The 23,150-nt window shown below is 31.3% G+C and overlaps 1 protein-coding gene across 2 annotated transcripts; it reads left to right on the top strand.

Moving 5' to 3' along the window:
- The first annotated feature begins 6,135 nt into the window (after positions 1–6,135).
- On the top strand, positions 6,136–23,088 carry LOC126750526 (putative transmembrane ascorbate-dependent reductase CYB561 homolog). 2 transcript variants are annotated; one of them, XM_050460166.1, is made up of 5 exons: positions 6,136–6,313; positions 12,425–12,636; positions 15,805–16,013; positions 17,993–18,147; positions 22,774–23,088. In XM_050460166.1, the coding sequence occupies exons 1-5, from the start codon at positions 6,246–6,248 to the stop codon at positions 22,940–22,942; spliced, it is 813 nt and encodes a 270-aa protein (XP_050316123.1). In that variant the 5' UTR covers positions 6,136–6,245; the 3' UTR covers positions 22,943–23,088. The 2 variants fall into 2 exon arrangements, with proteins under 2 accessions (XP_050316123.1, XP_050316124.1); XM_050460167.1 differs by lacking the exon at positions 6,136–6,313 and adding an exon at positions 8,428–8,496.
- The last annotated feature ends 62 nt before the right edge of the window (positions 23,089–23,150 follow it).

Raw genomic sequence — 23,150 nt, forward strand, 5'->3', positions numbered from 1 at the left:
AATTTTGTTTGTTAATGTAGCCGCTGAGGTAAAAATGCGCTTCGTCAGAAAAGATAATTTTTCGTGCGAAATATGGGTCATCGTTCAACTCATTTAAGGCCCACTCTGCGAAGCGTAAACGTTGTGGAAGGTCATTCGGTTTTAATTTCTCAATGAGTTGGATTTTGTACGCAAAAATACCGAGGCCTTTATGCAAAATCCTCCTCAGAGTGGTTCGTGAAATGGCTACTTGTTGACTTCTGCGCCGGGTCGATGTTCTGGGGTTTTGACGAACAGTTTCGGTCACTGCAGCGATTGCTTCAGCCGTACGCCCGGACGTGTATGCGGCATACGTCTGGCATCGACCAGCATCCCAGTTTCACGAACTTTACGCACCAATTTTCCAATAGCACGCGCGGTGGGCGCTTCATTTCTTCCAAATTGTGTACGCAATTTTCGCACTGTTTCACTCATGAGAGACCGACATTCAAAATAAGTTTTAAGTATTTCAAAGCGTTGTTCTAAAGAAAACCGATTCATATTTGTTCAGCGGAAGGTTAGAACTAACCTATAATCAACCAGATATGTTGCTAAAGTTGACAGCGCCACTATCGACAGGTTGTCAAAATCGGACCAATAGATGGCCCACCCTTTATAAGTGTCTAAATTAAGTAGGTGATTAAGCCAGTTGACTATTCTTGTGCAATCGAATATTTAATTAACACCTAACGAACGGTAAAAACGCTACAGTATACATCCCTTTTTATTCCACGTGCACTGCAACTTTTCAACTTGGGATATGCAATACAAATTAGTCTTTTGTCCTTACTTTTGTATTCCCTTGAATAATTTTCAAATGTTTGATATAAACTCTACCAAATGTAATTTCTCGATACGTCCGTGTCAAGATCGTCATATTCAGACCTAGATGCATGTTCTATCTAGCTCAGCAAATATTCTGTTAAATTTGCGTTTCCTTTCATTGCACAGCCGGTAAAATTTAAAACCTTTAATTTAGACTTGTAGTAGAAAAGAGACACATTTCCCTTGGAGCATAGCAGAACAGCTTGTTAATCAAAAACAGCAACTACATAGTTGTCGATACTTTTTGTATTATATTCTTCTTCTATAAAATTAAGAATAGACCAACAATCTCGCTTGCGAATTAAGTTACAAGTTCTTGTTCTTCCGCATAACCGATCGGTTAATTTGGTGAGGTGTAAAACGACACTAGTGCCATCTGTCGATAATATTATGATGTACAAGTTGTGAGGATCTTTTACGTAAATAATAAAGTTACATTATGAATTCTTTTAATACTTGTTTTCGTGTAAACGTTTTGGTTTAACCAGTGTTTATTGATTATAAATAGTAAATAATAAACAAAAACATTTTTATTTTATGTACTGCATTCTCATTTCTTACATAATATTCCTTTATAAATAATCATATTTCCTAATCTCTTGTATTTATTTGTTGTGTTTGTAGTTCCTATAATTTCTAATTTCGTTTATTTAGACATTGTTTAGGACCTATGTTTTGTTGTTTTGGAAGTATTTTTTGTTACATTAATTTTTTCTCTATTGTAACTCTATTTGTAATGTTGATATTGCTAATCCAAGAATAAGACTTATGTGCTTACTGGCTGAAGATTTTTTTTAATGAAAATTTCGTGTTTTAAAATATCAGTCACTTTATTCCGAAACGTAAGAAATAATTCTTGCTTTGAAGGAGAAATATATCCCTTCTAATAAAGTGTCTCCAACAGAACTTTGACTAATAGAGTAGGGTGATTGTGCCGGTTAGCCGGCCACAACCATTTTTCGGCCATTTCTTAATAAATTTGCAAAAAATAAGGCTAATTTCAGATATTAGGTATTTGATAATATTGACAAACTCGTTTTCGACTAAGCATCCCAGCCCTATATTATATTTCTAAGAGCCTAGCGGATGTTTAAAGTAGTATTAGTGACAGTTCAAAATAGCGCGAAATTGGCGAGTAAAAATTGTGCGTGAATTTAAGCAAACATGTAGTGTATCGGTGGCAGAAAATAGTAAGTATCTTTTTTAGATATTATCTAATGCTGAAACTTTTTCCAATATGATTTTATTATGATTTAATCTAGAAGTTTTTACTATAAAAAGGTTAATTTTTAATTTTTATAATAGTTAAGTTAGGTGGCCGGTAATCGGATGAAATAATTTCCATCTTGCCCGGTTCTCGGCCAAAATCCGGTTATATCATTACAATGTTTTTTGTCTCCCTCTATCTATACAGTTCGGCTATGACTATCGCTTTCTCTAACACATTATTTTGTAGCATTATCTCAAACTAATAGCCAGTTCTCGGCCACCTTTTTCTATAATATAAATGTATATATGCTTGGGTAAAAGACATGCCGAAAACAGGTCGATAATGATCCGGTTTTCGGCTGAGTCAATAATTATCGTTGAATTAAGTACTAAAAAATGTTTAAAGGGCCTATTCTTTTAAATTTTTGTAAGCAATTCTGTTATTACAGATAGCAAATAGTGGCAAGAAAGCGGGAAATAAAAAGAAAGTTCGTGAAGGTCGCGTAGTTAAACAGAAAAGATGTTTCTTTAAGTATTCTGAAGAAAAGTTCCTTCAAGAGTACAATTCAAGATCATCTTAAAGGAAAAATTCCCAAAATTTCCAGAAAAACTGGACCGGAACCACTTCTATCTATCGCAGTGAAAAAAAAAAAAAAAAAAAATTGTTGAGTGGATTTTAACTATGGCAAAATGTGGTTTTCCCATTAAAAAAATCTGATCTCATGGCTACCGTCGAATGCATTATTAAGGATTTGAAAAAACAACACCTTTTTAAAAACGGCAAGCCGGGTGAACGATGGTATGCTAATTTTTTAAGGCGTTACCCAGAAATTTCATTGCGGAAAGCCGAATCAATAAACAAAGCAAGAGCTGTAATTACTGAGGAATCCATAAGGTTGTGGTTTAGAGAACTAATGCATTTTTTAACTGATAAATTAACTAACTAAACTAACTGATAATTATTTAGAATTATTTGACGACCCAAGTCGTGTTTTTAACGGCGACGAATCGGGTTTTTCTATGTGCCCCAAGACCGGCAAAGTCTTGGCACCAGGAGGCTGGAAAAATCTCTACCAAATTAAAAAAGGACAAGAAAAAGAAAACCTTTCGGTACTAATCGTTTTTACTGCAATCGGGAATCTTTGTCCGCCTTTAATAGTATTCCCTTACCTAAGGCCACCCAGGCAGTTAGTAGAAACTATGCCAAAAAACTGGGTATTGGGTCGATCCGATTCAGGATGGAAGAAATCGGACGTGTTCTATGATTACATAGCAAACGACTTTTCCAAATGATTATTAGAAAATGAAATAAAAAAGCCTATCATCCTTTTTATAGATGGTCACCGATCCCATACGACCATGGCTCTTAGTGAATTCTGTTAGCAAAATGGCATCATACTTTATGGGCTTCCACACATATCTTGCAACCCGCAGATGTCAGCGTCTTTAAGACCATGAAGGCAGAGTGAAAAACTACGGTCAGAAAGTGGCAAAATCGACCGGAAAATATTAATTCTTCAATAATAAAATTAAATTTCTGCCAAGTATTTCAGGAATGTCTTAATAATATTAATATGACCCAGTATATAATGGTTTCAATGCATCAATGGTTTCCGCAAGTGTGGCCTTTTTCCGTTAAACCCGAACAATGTTGATTACACGAAGTGTGTAAGAAACACTTTGGAGAATCACAATACTGATAGAACTACGCAGGATTTAGTAGAAGCATTACTATCTTCCGGCAATATTAAAGGTTCCAAACAGGTTTTGGAAGCAACTCGCGAAAAATTAGTTAGTTACGGTATTAACGTTGATGTAATTATGAAAGAGATTAAAATTCTGGAGCTAAGTATTCCTTCTACAGATGTGACCCTGCCGAATGACATTGTTGTGACTCACCAACAAACATTACAAGACCCTCTTCCTCACATTACAGACATCGTTCCAGATAATATAACTGGAACATATGTTAACATGGATAATATTGACATCATTCCTGTACAGAATATTATCTGTATGCCCATAGGCCATAAAGATAAAGAGTTCTACGTCAAACCCAGGGATATCATGCCTGAAAAAACTTCTGATGAGGAAACAGATACCGAGTTCAACATAGAGTCTCATCAGCAGGTGATACCTGAGATACTTTCATCAACTTCCTATCATAATGAAAAAAACACAGGTTTGTGAAAAGCTACTTACTTTTTGTATTATTACGTTATATTCTTTTTTCTGTCTAAGCTTAACGTAGAACCTTGGGAGATTACACCTAAAACATCATGTTCTCATAATGAAACGAACACAAATACCGAGCTCAACGTAGAAGAATAAGGGGAGACTTGTAACTGAAACATCATCATCAACTTTGTATGATGAAAATAAAACAGGTTTGTAAAAAGCATGCTACTATTACTATTCTTATTGTTATTTAATATACTTTTGTATTAGATACCGACTTAAACGTAGAGTCCCGGGAGGTAACACCTGAAACAGTACCAACGTCTCACGCTGAAAAGGAAACAGTTTTGCAACACCAATCGAGTGAAGAATTAATACAAGAATCTCTTTTAGAAACTAACCAATCTCATGATCAAAATCAAGGCTCGTTTCTTCATCATTTGATGTATCCAGAACCTGTGACATATAAAAAGAAAGTCAGCAGCAATGAAAAATTACCAAGCGCTATTTCGTCTGTAGCATGGAGAAGACATTACGAGGAAAAGGATAGTGTTAAAAGAAAAAAAGGCAGAGGAAATTGAAAAAAGAAAACAGAATAGAATTTCCGCCCAAAAACTTCGATTAACAGAAAAAAAGAAAATCAATGTTAGAACGACCGCCAGACAAAGATACAATAAAAAAATGTTAAAAAGGCAGACAATGTTCAAGGCAGCACTCACGAAGGGGCTGAAAGGAAGGAAAAAACAAAATGTATTATTTGTAATGGAGATTTAGTAAGCGATACAGACATAGACGATGAAAAGAACATTGGATGTGATAAGTGCACAAATTGGTTTCACTTGCGATGCACAGAGTTTATTGGAATGACGTACATTGAAGCAGCATCAAAAGATTATATTTGTTTTTGTTGCTCTTAGTTTCTCTGCTTGCACTCTTTTATAGCTTCATTTTTTTGTTCCTTTTTTTCCAAAAATTCATGGAATTTTCATCATTCATTTTAGTTTCTGCTACATTTTAAGGTATAATTTGTTGCTTTTATTTATTTATTTTTTGTTACTGTTTTAATGTGTAAAATTTGTATATTGATGCTTGGTTAATGTTAAAAATCCCTTAATAATTAGGCTATTACTTTTAAAGCATCTAAATAAGAAAAATCTATTTTTGATAATCAGATTATCTAATTAATATAATATACAGATTTAAGCAAAACCGTTTTTTTTCTAATAAATAGGTATAAATAATAGTTTTATTATAAAATATAAGAACTTACAAGTAAAAAAACTCAATGGACGAAAAACGGTAAGGCATGTGGACGAAAATAGAACGTATTGGTCAAAAACGGGTACAATTTTGGCTGACAACAATTCCGGGTGTTCGAAAACCGGCAAAAGTGCGTATTTTGTATTTTTCTGTTATTTGTAAAATTTTGGTAATTTAATTTAATTATACTTATTTTCAAAAAAAAAGCAATTACTAAATACTATTATATCATCATTATATCATGATTGACATATTCGTCAAGACGGTTGGGCTGCACAATTTTTAAAGACAAAACACCCTACAACGTATATAAATTCAGACTTTATTTTTATAATTTTAGGATTTTATAAATTAAGGATGTTTTGGCATTTCAAATAACCATTTAACCAAAAATTAAAAACTACTAGGCAGTTGGGTATTTACCGCTAATGTTGGTGACAACTTTGACAATAGATTGATAACGCCACTTCTTAAAAACCAACAGCACCTAAACGTTTAGGTAAATACCAATCGGAAATTGGTAAAAACCAAAACGCTTTGGTTATTCGCCTAAGATCGGTTAAAAATGAAATAACATCGCGCGCGGACTATAAATAAGTTGCTAGCGAACGACAAATGCTGCGTTCTCGATTTTGGTTTTGAGCAACGATCGGACGCATAAATAGACAGAGAGCCATGGATTTTTTACCAAAAGACAAAAGGTCAAAACATATAAGTATTGATTTCTTCTTAGATTGAGATACATATGATTTTCAATGAGTTCAGAGTCCTTATTAAGCCAGCAGGAGCGCCAGACAGAAGCAACAAGTGTTGACCCTATTAAGTAAGTATATGTAAGAAATATTATTTTTACCTCAGTAAAATGGTAATAATTTAATAACATTGCTATTGGAAAATATTTATAAAAATTCATATGACATAGGGATAGGGATTTACTTAAATAAATCACAACAAAGAAATTTACAAATGTAACAAAATTAAGCCCATGCTCAATCAGTAACATAAAATCTTAACTGAATGAAACTTGGCAACGTAGGAAAATAACATATTTTGATAGTTTAATAAAATGTCAAGATCATTTATTTGAATAGAACATCCTATATATAAATACATTTTTAGATTGGATGTGAGAATTTAAACAAATTGCATGCATATCTTAAAAATTAGGTCAAACTGTTTTTTAGGTATTATTTTATGTAAAAAATTACATTTGCAAGTCATCAAAAAAATGTTTTTTTTTCTATACAGAGGTTTGCATTATTAAACTTTCTGGGTTTTTTATTTTGGGTTTCATTCCTCATGAAAGTTGGCTTTAGTAGTATTTGCATAATAATTGATAAATAGTAATAAAGGGTGGTTAAGAAATAAATATTTTCTCTTTTTATAATTTTATCATATCCTAAAGTTTAAAAATAGATAAGTTTATATATATTATGTAAGGTTATCTGCACCTAAATATGTAAATTCTTTTATATTTAACATGGATAAACTTATGATAATTTTGTAATATTTAAAATATTTGTCAATCAATACATTTACACCATAGAATAACTAAATATTGAAGATGCGATTTAAATACGTCACGCATTTTTTCTTGCATTTATAACACGTGTCCTAAAAATTAATACGCAAATTTAACCCTTCTTAAATGGGGTGGTTTAAATTTCATTTGTGTCTATGTAAACACTTCTAGGTTTCTTCAGGGACCACATTTAAATTACTTCCCACTTTTTTGGCATTTCACTTTGGAAAAGGCATATACACAACTACTTATAAACTCCTATTATAGGAAAAGGCGTTAAGTTAACCTCACAATTTTTTTTGTGTTTTTTTCTAACATTTTTCCCTTTTATGCTGATATGCTGCCATTAATACACAAGTATTTATAGCATAATACATTATAAGGGTGATACCTACTAACGTTATTGCTTTGTGGAATGTTTTTGAAAAAACTAATAACAAGAAGTGCAAAGCACTCATTCGCATTTCTCTCCACTCTCATAATTTTTATACATTTATTTAATTGTGACTAGTATCCATAGATTAACACTTCTTACATAGGAAACTTCCATAAGAGCGAATAGAATACTGAACCACCTCTGAATGTCTTCGAGTAGTATGAACCGGAAACAAAAATGATTTCGTGTTACTTTTACTGTTTTTGTTTGTTTACCTTATAAAAGCGAGAAATTTAAAATTTGATTATGGCGCGAAATTTGAATTTTACTCTACTATCGTTGATTAAATATTTGGGTTCAATCAACGCTATGTGTTCGCCAAATGTTCAATCAACGCTACTATACCATGCACTTCAAAAATAAATGGGGTTCTTTCGACAACTATAGTAGGGAGATTAAAAAAGTGGTAAATTGGGATTTTTTTTGTCTCCCTAGGAAACAAAAACCCTTCATCACTTTTTTATTTGTGTAATATGTCTTATAATTCCTGAAAGACTTTCAAAAAATATTCACAAAACGTATTGCTATATTATAAAAAGGGATTATAGCAATAAGATCTTAAGTTATACAATAAAAATTAACTAGTTAACAGTTAACACAAGTTACGCACACTCGCTTGTTAAAGTGTGAAAAAAATACGTCCAAATTCCACAATGTATAAACTCGCATCTTAATTTAATTAAGAACTTTGTGGTATGAAGAGGAAAGTTTTTACAGTCAAATTTATACAGGGTGTTACGAAACGTCATAGTACAAAATGTAGAATAGGAAATAAAAATTACTAAGGAATTACTTCCTACTCAATTCACTAGGAATGTTCAAATTAGCAATGAAAGAGGCAATAACTCTCAGACTTATAATTATAATACTCTCTTTTGACTAATAATGACTCCAAGATTTGCATAGAATCTGCCAAAGTTGCTCATTCATTGAAAGTGCTGAAATTGCTCTTCTCTTAGGTTTGGCATCAGCTTTGGAGTGCCTCAATGGCTGTCAAAAACTCGATACAGAAATAAGATGGGTTCTGCTGTGTATTGAGCGTCACTAGGTAATTTATTTTGGTCTCTGATGTCTAGATATAGAAAGCATATTTTAAGGTATTACATTTTGCTATATTATGCATGTAGGATCCGATGATTTCACTAAAGACTTGGGTGCAGTATTTTATTTTATTTACTTTTGTATCTGTAACATGACAATCCGTCAGATTGGTGCATATTTTGTTGTCAGCTGCTGCTCCAAGTGATCAAAAGTGGTCTGCTCTTCATAGTATTGACATTGCATACTAGTATTTATATTGATTTATACTGAAAGTAATTTTTGCCCACATTCAATATCTAAATAGAATATAAATAAGATTTACATTCTAGTTGGATATTGAATGCTTAAGGATTTTTTGCCATAATGGATTGATTTTATATATTTAAATGTAACAATCAGTTATATGGCACTGTATCATATTCCATTGTATATTCAATATATTGTAGATGCAAATTTATATACTATTTAGTATTTGCCTGCTCTGCAATTATACAGTCGATTTTAAGTAATTCCTTGCACCTTTTAGAACTTCTTGCACATTCTTTTTGTAATAGTTAAATTATTTAATTCATAATGTTTTATTTTTTGATGTCGTGTGCCACGTGTATCTTGTCTGGACACGTACAAGGTCAATGTTGATTCGCCTGGAGAGATGGCAGCAGTTGTACGGTTTTCACTAGAAGCGCAAATACCACGTGCATTTTATGTTTGTTGCCTTCTTCAGTCATTCTTTCTATAAAAATCGGTGTAAAAACATGTTGTTTTGTGGGCTATAATTTGGAGGAGCAATGGCGGCAAAGAAAAGAAATTAATAATTATTAAAGAAAAGAATTATTTCTGATACTGAGATGCAACAAGCAGTGGAGGCTGCAGCAGAAGAAATAGAGATTTATAGAGACCTCGACATGAGTGACGAGTTTTCAAATATCTCAGATTCTGATTTGGATCCGACATATTTGGCCGGCGAGATATCTTCAAGCAGTTCTGAAGAAGACCGCCCTAAAAAGAAAAAGATGAAGTATGTACGTCAGTTAGGTACGTAGGAGGTTTGGCAATTCCATTTTTTATACATAGTTTATTTTCTAAAATGTTATTAGAAAAAAACAGTGTTGTAAAAAGTTTCAATATACTAACTCGCGTACGAAACTAAGTGGAATACTTATGTATATCAAATTTAACGTCTAAAATTCATATTTTCTCTTCCTAGTAATGATTATCTTCTTATACACTACCCTCCATTTCTTTAGATACTTCCGAGCCTTCAACATCTGCTCAGTTAGATATAGACATAGATTCTTCAGGCAATGATGAAAGACCGGAGTGGAGACCAGCTTCAGAAAATTTTTCGACATTCACTCTACCAATGAATATTGGAATTTCACTAGCCTTGCAGACCCAAATGCGCAGTAAGGATGAACTTCATTTTTTTTAATTACTTGTATCCGACGATGTTATTAATAAGATCGTTGTCGAAACGTTGACATAACGAATGAAAATATTGGCCAATATTCTCGCCTAAATGCATGGGTGGATACTAATTATAACGAAATACGAACATTTATTGCTATTTTAATTTGGATGGGATTGGATAAAAAACCATCACTAAAATATTATTGGCGCAAACATCCATTATATAAAAACGAAATATCAAAATATTTGCCGCGGAATAGATTTGAGCTGCTTTTACGTATGTTTCATTTGGCAAATAATGAAGGTTGTCCTCTCAATGACCGGCTTCATAAAATTCAATGCCTTGTTGATATGCTGAATAAGAATGCTTCTTTCTGCATTATTCCAGAAGCGTCTCTTTGCATCGATGAAACCATGATACCTTTCCGAGGTAAATTATCCTTTCGACAGTATATAAAAGGAAAATGACATAAGTTCGGCATTAAAGTTCATAAAGTATGTCTAGATGGAGGTTTTACTTACATCCTGAAAGTATATTGTGGTAAAGAGAAAATAAATGGACAATCGGTTGCGGAATCTATTGTTATGGAAATGTTGCAACCATTGCTTGATAGTGGCCGGACCCTTTTTGCAGACAATTGGTACACCTCTATTCCTCTTGCGGAAAACTTGCAAAATAGATCAACTCATCTAGTTGGAACGATTCGTAAAAACAGAAGAAACCTACCAAAGTCTGTAGTTGATGCAAAATTAAAAAAAGGGGAAATTGTTGCAAAACAAAATAAAAATAAAGTTGTTGTTATGAAGTGGCATGACAAGAGGGACGTGCTCTTCTTATCCACAAAACATACAGATGAACTAAAGGAAGTACACTATAGAGAGGGTCCTAGGCTCAAACCTTCTGCAATAATCGACTAATAAGGCCGAATCATTTGTTATGTCAGACCAAATGTCAGCTTATTCAAATTCTCTTAGAAAGTCAATTAAATGGTACAGAAAATTGGCCTTTGAATTTATCACAGGTACCGCAGTCGTAAATGCCTTAAATCTGTACAATAAAATTAACGAGAAAAAAATTTCAATAACGACTTTTAAAGAAAATTTTGCCATGTAACTTTTGGAAACGGCAGTACCGCCAATCCCAATGAATCCCTCAAAAGAGCACAAAGTTTCCGAAAAGACGGATAACGAGAAAAAGCTAAAAAAGAGGCAGGTGCAGATATTGCTACGAAAGAAAGTCACAAGAACAGGGGTGTAATAATGCTGTAAAAAATACCAAAAGAGTTTCCTACGTATGTCTAGGTTGTGACGAAAATATTTTTATTTGTATGGACTGTTTTTTCCAAAAACATGTTTTTAAAAATATAAAATAATCTTTTCATTTTGAAGTATTTTGTTTTTAAAATTAGTTTGTTTATTTTATGATTATAAATAACAATTTTACATGTTAAATTACTGCCCATTGAAAAAATAAACGTATCATTTAAAAACGTCAATATTTTGTGTCATATTATTTCGAAAAACAAAAATATTCCCGAGCCATTCTTAAACAAACTATTTCCTACGCCAGACCAATGCATACATACATTTCAATCAACGCTTAATGTGGCCGCCCCATGTACACATGGCTTGGAAGGTAAGAAGTTCTGTGTCCACTGGTGGTACACATGGCGCTGAATAAAAATTGACTGTGTCCATATATGGTACACATGGCAGTTAACGTGTTAACCAGTTCTATTTGACCTATTTGTGGTTCGTTTCAATATTTTTAGCAGAGGATATTTGAATTATTTTATTGGATTTTTAGGTGTCCCTGGAACATCAATATCTTATAAAAAATGTAAATAGTTAAAAAACTTTGCATCATTATAAGCTATTTCTCTTTTAACTTTAAAGTCCACTTTCTTGTATAGGTTGTAGGCATATTTATATTTTCTTCTATTTCGTATCTTACTTTTCTATGGTTTATATGTTCTGATTTATTATTACATATCTCTTGATCTTCTTGTTCTACCGCTCTTGTCCCCCTCTACCCGTCTTATTTTTGGTATTTCAGTTGACGTTAAATACTCTTCTTTAATATTAACATTAATCCATCTTCAATTGAGGTTACACTCATCTATTGTTGTTAGCTGAGCACTCCAAAAATTTTTAATGCTTTTTTAAGATGGGTATTTGTTATTGTTTTGGTAAGACGTTGAATCATTAAGCCTTCAATAGAATATTTTTCCTTCACTCCTCTTCTGCACACCTTTGTAAATTCTGGTAGTTGATCTTTGTTTTTTCTGATAGCTTTTACTTTATTGTGAAATCTTCTTCCCTACAGTGATGCGGGCTTTTCAGTTTTGGAATTGTTTGTTTTTTAGCTTCGATTTTAACTCCTAATTTTTTGGTAATAGGAATAGCCGCCCTGTACATCATTAAACGTAGTTGTTCGAATATTGTATTATTATCATTGATATTATTATTAATATTATTTTTTATCACTATTACTATTAAATTACTTAATTAATTTTTTGTTACAGCACAATGGAAGCTCGAGTAGGCCACCAAAAAACTAAATTGTACAATAGCTTATATGTTTTCACATCATCCTTAGGGATAGGTCTGATTGTGTTATTACTATTCTGGCTGATGTACTATAGAGATGGTTTTTCCTGGCAGGCTGACCCAAAAAAGCAGTTTAATTGGCATCCTTTTATGATGGTTCTTAGTATGGTATTCCTTTATTCACAAGGTAAGTCAACGTTTTAATAATCTAAGGAGCAAACCAACCAAATTTACTAATTAAAAACTGTTAATATATTGCAGTTTTCATTTTGTTCCTTAATGTTAGTTGTTACATGTTATTTTATATCTTTATCTTCGGCAGATATTTCGTTATTCGGAAAACGTGTTCCTAACTCATGTCTTTTTTCTAGCAAAGTATCTTTTCGCGAGAGCTTCACTCGAGTAAAACTGATAAGTGTGATCAATATTTGTTTTTTTTACCAACATATTTTCCCTTCATATCTTTTATATGACATAAAATGTAAAGAGAATGTTTTCATATACAAAAAAAATTTTCTCACACACCTGCTTTAATGAAGCAGAATCTGAGTCGACTGTACAGGTTTCCTAAATGGGGCAAACTTATATGGACACAACTGTGCGTATTTCGTAAATTATATGAGTGTTTAAATAATTCATTATCTCTTTTATGTTTGTCTCCTTAGTTCCTTTCTTTCCCTCGCCTATAGCAAATAAAGAATCTCGGAAACAGTACTTACTGGTATGTCTGTCTTTTTTTTCAGATAATATTTCCCGATATCTTGACGAAAATGTACATTTTAATGTAATGTAATGGAATATGTACATTTTAATGTAAATAATTAATTAAATTATAAATTCGTTCTTGAATATTGCCATCTACTGGTTAACTTATATGTTTGATTGCTTTGTACATACAATTAAGAATTACGGAGTAATACGAGTTTTTAAGATTAACTTGATTGGAGCGTATTATAGCGGTATACAGTATCACGGTTCTCTGAATATCCAGAAGTGATTAATATTTAAGTAAACCTTATTCGTGAGTATAGTATATAATTGAATCTTCTGTTTTCTCTATTTATGTTTCTCCTTCAAATATTGAAAAAGAGAAACTTTGGCAGAATACTATAAACTCATAACCTTACACGGCAGGTATCTTTCCAACCGCGTTGCCAGATCATCTCTTGCACAATCTTGATTTATAATTCATTTATTTATTTTTTTGGGTACTGACAAAAACTTTAGGTAGACGCAACTTCTATAAATACTATGCACACATAATTTTTTTGTTTTCAAAGTCTTTTCTTCAGATAAGAGTCTAACTATTTCAGAGACTTTTATTCTTTTTTAAAACAGATACAAAAATTAGTCTTCTATTGAACCTATGGTTGGGCTACGAAAATTAATATTGACAGATTTCTTAAATTCTATATTTAATAATGCCACAAATATTACAAGATAAATTTGTATGTACCACTTTTTTTAATAAGTTATTTAATTTTTTAATAAGTTTCCACTAATTTAAATTATTTATTTCCCCATGAGTTTTACAAGAACCTGATTAGTGAATTTATTTTTTATAAGGTGTCCACACAGCTTATTTGCTAATTTGATTTGCTGTGCATTCCATAGAACTTCCTGTTCGGTAAGATAGATTTTAGCCTTTCAGGTATAGTTCAGTTCTTTTTTTTATTTCATAGTTCCAGTTGGCTTAGTTTGTCACTGATCATTTATCTAATGTGTAAAATAATTCAATTTATTTTTATTATAAGCTATTACTTTGTTCAGAAAAATTAAATAATATATCTGTGTTATTAAAAAATAGATAAAAAATTAATACCATTATAAAAAAAAGTGTTTGTCATTGGAAATATATGATTGGTCAAAATGACATTATTCAAATTGAAACCCTGTATATTTTCTCAGGTGTATTAGCACATTTTTGCTACAGGACCAAAAATATAAACAATTTTAGAAAAGAATCTTGGAAAGATTGGCTTTGCTAAAAATATCAAAAATAAACGCTTGCCTATGCATATTGGTTGTCCTTATTTATTGCCCTAAAACCCAACCAAATGTAATGTTAACGTGCCCAAATCACCAGTTTTTAAAGGCTTGGGGAAATTTTTGACAGTTCTCTTTCCTTTCAATCACATCCAACAGATATTGTCAAACGTAGCTACAGAATGTTGGGTTTCATAATATGCAACTCTCAGAATCTCAGAGGTATTTTTAGTTTAAAACTTTTATATTATATTTTCCTTATGTCAGATCTATACTCGAATGCTTCTTAAGCCCCCATTATCAAAACCATATTAATGATAATATTAAAAATATGCAAAAAAAGATTTCTGAAAATTCTATGGTTTAAGTGCGACAGAGTGTACCCGGAAACTAGTTTTCCACACATACAACTGTTTAAAAGATTTTCGTTTACTTACACTAGAGAAAAGGCAGAAATTTGCTGATTTGCAGTTTTTATATAAATTGGTAAATAACTTTATTGATTTGCCTGAAATGTTAGAACAGCTTAATTTTCATTTGCCTCGCATATCAGCCAGACACCCACAAACGTTTTACTTATCAAGACCTAGAACAAACATCAATAAATTTTCTCCACTGCGTAGAGCGTGCGACACATATAATTCTGTTCAAAATCAATGTGACATTTTAATTGTAGTGTTACAGCTAATAAAAAAGTACCTACACTTTTTTAATCACAAATGTTCTTTTATTTTATATAACTGTAATTTTTTCTAATTAAGATCTTTTTTATGTAGAGCACTTTTTTTCTTGTATCGATAGTTTTTGAGTTATATCATTAATATTTTTCTATTGTCTGTTTCCTTCACGCTCAATAATTGGATGTAACCCTGTGGAGTGATATAAATAAATAAATATAGGTTAACTACAGGCAATTATTAACATTAAGTCGATATTATCCATATCGTTCGATCGTGTGATTGGAGGAATATTTATAAATGATTTGAATTTGGTAATTGTTAAATAAATACCAGAACTGAATATATGACAAGTCCGCTCTTTTTATATCGCTATAGAATATTTCGAAATACTTGCGGTTTACTTATTTTTAAAAACCAAGCAAATATACAATTTTTAAATTATCTCATTCTAAAACAGAAAAAATCATGAAGGTTAATTAATTTAAAGGAGATCAAACCATTAACAATGGTGAACATGGGACTTAAAGCGTTTTTTTAGGTAATTTACTATTTTGTGCATAGATAATCGATTATGCAAATTGACTGATACAATAACCATTCATTTTGAGTTTTACACTGAGACACCTGGTATATGTATTTTTTTTTAATTTGCGTGAATATTTTGGCACATGATGGAAATTTTTTTACAGCTATTCTAATATACCGAACTGGCAGATATATGTCCAAGAAGAAACTGAAACTACTTCATGCTGGAATCCATTTGTTGGCGTTTATTTTATCAGTTATTGGCCTTAAAGCTGTTTTTGATTCACACAACTTAGCTACACCTCCTATACCAAATCTCTACAGTCTCCATTCTTGGATTGGACTATTAACTGTTATTATTTATACAATTCAGGTAAATAATAATTGTAGTTTTAGATACCTTTAACACTCTTACCTCACCTTCTACACTTTAATATATAATAACTATGATTGCCTTGCTTCTAGGTTTTTTCAATTTAGGTATTTAGGGAAACTAATGTTTCTTATTATAATTTGCGACAACCAATTTCCGAAAAACCTACATATACAATCACCGTTATACTTGGGAATTTCACGTACAAGAAGATATACAAATACAATGTATAATATGGTGGACGCATACGCTTCATTTTTCCAGGATTAAATCATGCCAGAACGAAATTATGCATTACTATTCTGACGCTCTCGTACTTTAGGTATCGACAGACAAGAATGCATATAAGGAAGTTTTATCAATACGCTTCCCTTATTATAGGATGTATTATAGGATCCATCGCTTTGGATTAATTTTCGGACCTCGTCTGGCATAATTGCTTATAACTTTTGCTCTATGTCGACCTTTTGTTCGGGTTATATGGAAAGGATGAGGTTACACAATGGTACTCCGTTTGCTGTTACGTACCTTCTTAATTCGCACGTACCCGCTTTCTTTCTCCTCGTCTCTTCCGAAGTTGGTAAAAACCTATTTTTTTTAGAAAAACCCGGTGTATTTCTTTCTGAAAAACTGACTGGATTGAATTTTCGGAAACTCATTGGCATAAAAATCCTTCATAGAACCTGCTCCGAAAGGGCACCTTTAAGATTGATCCTCCAGAAGTGGGATTTTTGTGATTGAATTTTAAAGATTTTGGGTGGTACAATAGTAGTACCAACAGTAGTAGCTTCAGATTGGGACTAAACCGCACTTTTCTGTAAATGTAGCTTTCTTTTTTATTAAAACTTTTTTTTGAAAGCTCCTAAGATAAAGAGGCCTAAAGAAAAAATTGTTTTAAAAAAAACGTTGATTTTTAGATTGTTTACTTTTTTCATATACAAAAAGGATATCTACGATCAATTTGTTTATGTCATTTTAAAGTTTAATTTTTAAACAGAGGTATATGATGCTCGGTAGTATACAGGGTGCGCCGCGTCTAAAAGTTTATACATATAAAAACTACTTTCGCTTTCAGGCAATCAAAATTTATCTGGCTATAATCCACCAAAAGCCTTTTTTAGTTAAATATTACAGTTTTCCAGCAAAATGGCATTTTCTATGAAAAAAACCAAAAACTAGGCGATTACAACTAAGCAGATATACCTGCTCTGAGGACAAGTGGCCATAAACGAGCAGTAAATTAGTAGTTCAGTACCATTGTAAAAGCATGGGAACAAGGTTTGAACGGACTAATCTGCATGAAAATCTAGAAAATATTTTTCAGCGAGATTGTAAAATTCAAAAATTATTTTAATAATAGTAGTAACCGTAATATGCAGGGTTTATTATATTATTTATTATATTTATATTATATTATATTACTTATATATAATAGTAGCAATCGTAATATACAGGGTATTTTAAAATCTGAGGGTGTTTATAAAAAAGTATAGTAGTAATAATAGTGGTAAAATTTATAAACGGGTTTTTTTTTCTTCCGGAACAATCGTCTAACCAATAAACGAGCCCTTACCGCCAGGTCAAGTAGAAATATTGGCGCGATTTTTAAATAATAAATAAATACCTTATGATTAAATTTTCCCAGTATTACCGTAGAAAACTAGTAGTGTGAACGTGTGTAATAAATCAGTTAACTATTTGTGTGCTTGGAGTATTTTAATTAACTCCTATAAACGAATCGTAAAAACGCTACAATTATAATGATATAATGGAGGAATTTCAAAATTTTCAGGATTTACCTATAAGTGACAATTAAGGTTATAAAAATTAAAATTTTTATCATAAATTAATTCAGATCACAAATTACAAAGAGTCCACAATGTCATATGAAGCTAATACCTAAGTAACCCTTAATATATTTATCATTTAAATATAGTATTTCCAGTTTATATTCAATTTATTTTTGTTTTATCTTTCAGTTTTTGGCCGGATTTATATCATTTTTATACCCAGGATTGTCATCATCCATGCGAAAAACAATGATGCCAGTTCATATAGTCTTTGGAACCATAACTTTTATAATGGGCCTTATAAGCGTTATGACTGGACTTACGGAAAAAGCTTTATTTACACTGTAAGTAATATAGGAAAATTAATTTACTCCTTAACAGCACAAATTATTAATTACCTAATAATATTGCTATTTTAATATTATAATTTGTTTATTATATTATTAAATTTCAATTATACACAATTACACATCTCTTCTGCAGAGCGTTATTAACGAGGACTTGCACAAAATAAAATGCTGGTTTGATGAAAACAGGTTAGCTTTAAATACTTCTAAATTTATGGTTTTTCCCAACACATTCTCTCCTAGAATATCCTTACAAATTCACAATAGTTTGGTTCAGAGAGTGGATGAGTATAATAAGTTCCTGGGACTAATGATCGACCAAAACTTAAAGTGGGATGTTCACATTACATATATCATCAGCTATTTACGCAGTAAAAACAGTAGCTATGGAGATTAATAACCCAGGCATCTCAAAAGAAGTATACCATGCCCTTTTCTATCTCACCTAAGGTATGGCATCCTGTTCTTTGGTTATTGTACTGCTACTAAGTTACATTCTCTGTTTCTTCTGCAGAAGAGAGCTGTTAGGGTCTTATCATGTGCAGACTATAGGGACCACTGTAAGCCTCTGTTTTAACCCTACAAAATATTAACTCTATATGATCTTATTTTGTTTGAAACATTTCGTCACTGTCATTCTAATAGCTTCCAACAAAGGGCTAATATACGTAATTACCAAGCACGTTCTAGACAAAACCTTCAGGTCCGTCAGTCTCGGAGGACTTTAAGTAGAAATAATACTATTTTCCACTATGGAAAGTTCATATATAATTTATTGTCTTTAAGGATTCGCAACTTGAATAGACGAAAATTTGATATTGTCATTAAAAAAGCTTTATTGAGATCTGCTAATTATTCTTTCACAGAAATTCTTGACCTATCTATACCTATGTTGCAGAACCTTAAAGACTTGTAATTTGCGTGCATGTATGTCTAGGTTAATTTTATTTTATTTCTACTATACCTCTAAGTACACTTTATAATTGTTTGTTATACACTACCGGACAAAAGTGGAGAAACAAAGTGTCTTTTGTATTTATTTTTATATTAGTGTATTTGATAATTTTTTTTTTTAAATATAATTTTGTTTCTAGTCTTCAGTACCTCAATAAAAAATTAAAAAAAAAAACAAGTCACAACTAATATATTTTTTTTTTTTTTACAGGGGACAAAAGTGGAGAAACACTATTTTTATTTATTTTTTATACACAATGTATTAGTTAGTTGTACATACAAAGACTAATAATGTGTAGCAAAACCCTTATTTTTTATAACTTTAGCACACCGACTTCGCATAGAGTTCATTAGACTGTCAATATAATCTGCTGAAATGGAATTCCACTCCTCTTAAAGAGCTGTGAACAAATCATCCTGGTTTCTAAATTTATCTTTATTTTTTTGTCTGATTTTTCTATCTAAATGGTCCCCTAGGGTTTCTATCGGGTTTAGATCCGGACTTTGTGCGGGCCATTTCATAAGGGGCACATTGTTGTCTTCGAACCATTTCTTTACTACTTTTGCGGTATGCTTCGGATCGTTATCCTGCTAAAACGACCATCGAAGCGGCATATTTTCTTCTGCGTATGGAAGCATATGATCCTGAAGAATTCTTAAAAATTGAAATCTGTCCATTTTTCCGTCAACTTTTCTTAATGATCCTACTCCTGATCCGGAAAAGCAACCCCAAACCATGATATTGCCTCCTCCATGTTTTACAGTTGCCCTGGTGTACTTTGGATTAAGTCTAGTATTGGCAGGACGACGAACCCATTTCCTTCCATCAGATCCGAATAGGCAGAACTTACTTTCATCAGAAAATAGAACCGTTTTCCACTTTTGGGTTGTCCAATCAAGATGTTCCTACGCAAATTGGAGTCTAGCCAATCAATTCTTTTTAGAAATGAATGGTTTTTTGGCTGGACGACGGCTATAAAGTCCAAATTCAGTCAAACGACGACGAATAGTACGCACAGATACCGAAACCCCAGGTATTTCATTATAAATTTCTGTGGTGGGCATAAAGGGATGTTCTGTTGCCAACATTTTTTTTATTTTTTGCCTTGGCCGTCCATACCTTGGACGTATTATATTTTTTAAAAGGAGCAATAGTTTTTAAAACTACGGATCTATTACGATTAATTTGCCTAGCAATTTCACTTTGTTTTACACCAGCTTGAAATTTTGAAACAATTAATTTTCGGAGATCAATACTCAGATCTATTCCGCGAGGCATTTTGCACAAATCGTATATAACAGTTTAACACTCAACGTTAAGATCAAACTAATGATAAATAATCACTTTAAATACCAAATAGGATTTGTTTGGAATGTTTATTCACTTTTGTCCGCATAAAATAGCATAAATAATTTTTTGATCAACTGATAAGGTAAATACAAACAAGAAGGATGTGTTTTTATGCTGCAATAATAGAGCTAAATATTTTCTACTAAAAATGTAAAATAATATCTTGTACGTTAAGATGTTATTGTTAAATTTGTAAATGTTTCTTCACTTTTGGCCGGTAGTGAATGTTTATTGTAAATTTAGGTATTCTTTGTAAATTGTACAGCAAATTTGCTTTTCAATAAACTTTTGACTTTAAAACAATATCAAGTACTTGTAATGTTTCGATGTCGCATTAAAAAATATCATATTTATAAACATAATACATAAACACACATTGTTCATATTTATAAACTTTATTTAATTCGTTTTTGCTAAATAAGTCTAGTCCTTATAAGTAATTAAGTTTACTCCACTGATATCGGTATAATTCATACAATTATTTAAAATTTGGGCTGAGAAAATAATTTTAAAATTAAATTTGGTTTTAAAATCATTTTTTATCGGAATAAATTTTACATAATTATATTGCAATAAACTTCTGTAGAAGTTGACGTAGCCGGCCAATTTTTAAAATAGATTTGCTTTGGAGTTTCAAAATTTTTGCTCTTGGCTCTGACACAAACCATACAGTATATTTATATCTAATAGCAAAATGTAAACCTTTTCCAATCATACATCCCTAAAAGATGTAAAAAAACTAACTAAAAAAACTAATGAAAAAAAATAAATTAATATTTTTTTAACATTTATGAACCTCAGAAAGGGCATCATAGTTCACTATTCATTATTACTTATAGTATTATTTCGCCTTTTTTTGACATGCATATTTATTTGTGTTTTTGTTCAATGACACGTTCGCAACATAAGAACATTTTTACAACTTTTGGAAAAATGAATGTTTATAAAAATATACTTTAAACAAACTGTAAAGTAAAAAAAATTATAATATTAAAGCAAACATAAAATAAATAAAAGTAATAAGTAAAGTAACTCAATAAAATATCTATAAAATACAAAAAAAGATATTTATTTTGAACTCGTCTGAAAGCTATACTTAGACATAAAATCAAAAAGAGACTTATCCATATTACCATGGGAAAGTCGGTTGCAGAGTTATTGATCGACAAATATTGTAAAACGGTGAAATAAGGCAGTCTTATAATTATAGTAATCTTCTTTATTTATTTTGGGATTATACCTATAGATTAAAACAATTTCCTAATTACCTAACCCCTTACTATACTTAATTTTTGTAAATGATTTACCTACAATTGTGGATAGTCCAACCGATTCGGTTATGTTTGCAGATAATAATTATATTTGTAATGATAACCCTGTCAGTAAAGTACTATTATGATTGCGCGCCATGCTTTGTGCATTTGAGGGTTGGTTTCGTAAGAACAAATTGCATTTAAATGCAGATAAAACGGTTTTTATTAATTTTACATCACGAACATCGCAAATAAAACTTAGAACCCAAAATGAAGGAAAAAATATTGCTCAAGCGGCAGAAGCTAAACTGTTAGGATTTCACATTGACTTTGCTTTAAACTGGAACTGTCACATACATAACTTGTGTTCTAAACTTGCTGCAGTTTGTCTTGTTATTTTTCGTCTTAGAGATCTTTCTAACCAAAATACCTACTGTTTTGTCGTATTACTTTGATCACTTTCTATCGCGCGTAAAATATGTGCGAGACATTGACACGAATATAACACAAGATTTAATATCAATTTGCAAGTGCCTGATCACAATCTAGCACTGCTTAAAAAGAAGCCTCGTTATATGAGTATAAAACTGGTCAATAAATTTCCTATTCATGTAAAGAAGATTAATTTTTCTTCGGCACCATATAGGTGACCTAGAGGAATTCTTAATAATGGATTTGGCCTGATCACTTGACTTTAATATTTGCTTTTGAAGTAATTTATATATTTTTTTTTCACTTCCATTGTATTGTTTATTTTCTTCTTCTGACGTTTTCCATGCAATTTACAGTATTGGTCTTATGAAATAAAAGTTCTATTAATTTATTTATTTACGTTTTTTAGACGTTAAGTTAAATAATAAATGAATTTATTTAGAGGTAAAATAACTCTTTAAAACTCAAAATTTGTAAAAATACTTAAAAATGCTTAACATTTAAATTTTTTACAAGCCATATTTAGTTCAAAAAATGTGCCTCTGTGTATATTAAAAAATTTGTTTTGTGTATAGTTTTAACGTTTGCTATAAAAATTGTAAAATATTAATATTATAAAATTTGTTTTTTTAGGAGCAACGACTATTCCCGATTTATTCCTGAAGCATTTGTGTTTAACTTCATGGGCTTAATTACCACATTCTACGGACTTTTGGTGCTCTACTTGGTTACAGACTTATCTTATAAAAGACAAACTTTACCTGAAGAAGAAATAATTTTAATTGGGCGGAATAATGAATAATTTTAAATAGCTAATGGGTAATGATGACCTAATAAATATAAAAAGGAAATTACCAATTGTGTAAATGTATAAGTAAAATGCCAAAATGTATACATAATATATATCAATATTATAAAAAATAAAATTATACATACTATCATCAACCATATCAGATTTTTATTTTTTTTTCAGCAGGAGAATAGGGTTATAAAATCGAATCAAACTTTGA

This window comes from Anthonomus grandis, chromosome 2 (genome assembly GCF_022605725.1).
Source record: "Anthonomus grandis grandis chromosome 2, icAntGran1.3, whole genome shotgun sequence".
NCBI classification, from domain to species: domain Eukaryota; kingdom Metazoa; phylum Arthropoda; class Insecta; order Coleoptera; family Curculionidae; genus Anthonomus; species Anthonomus grandis.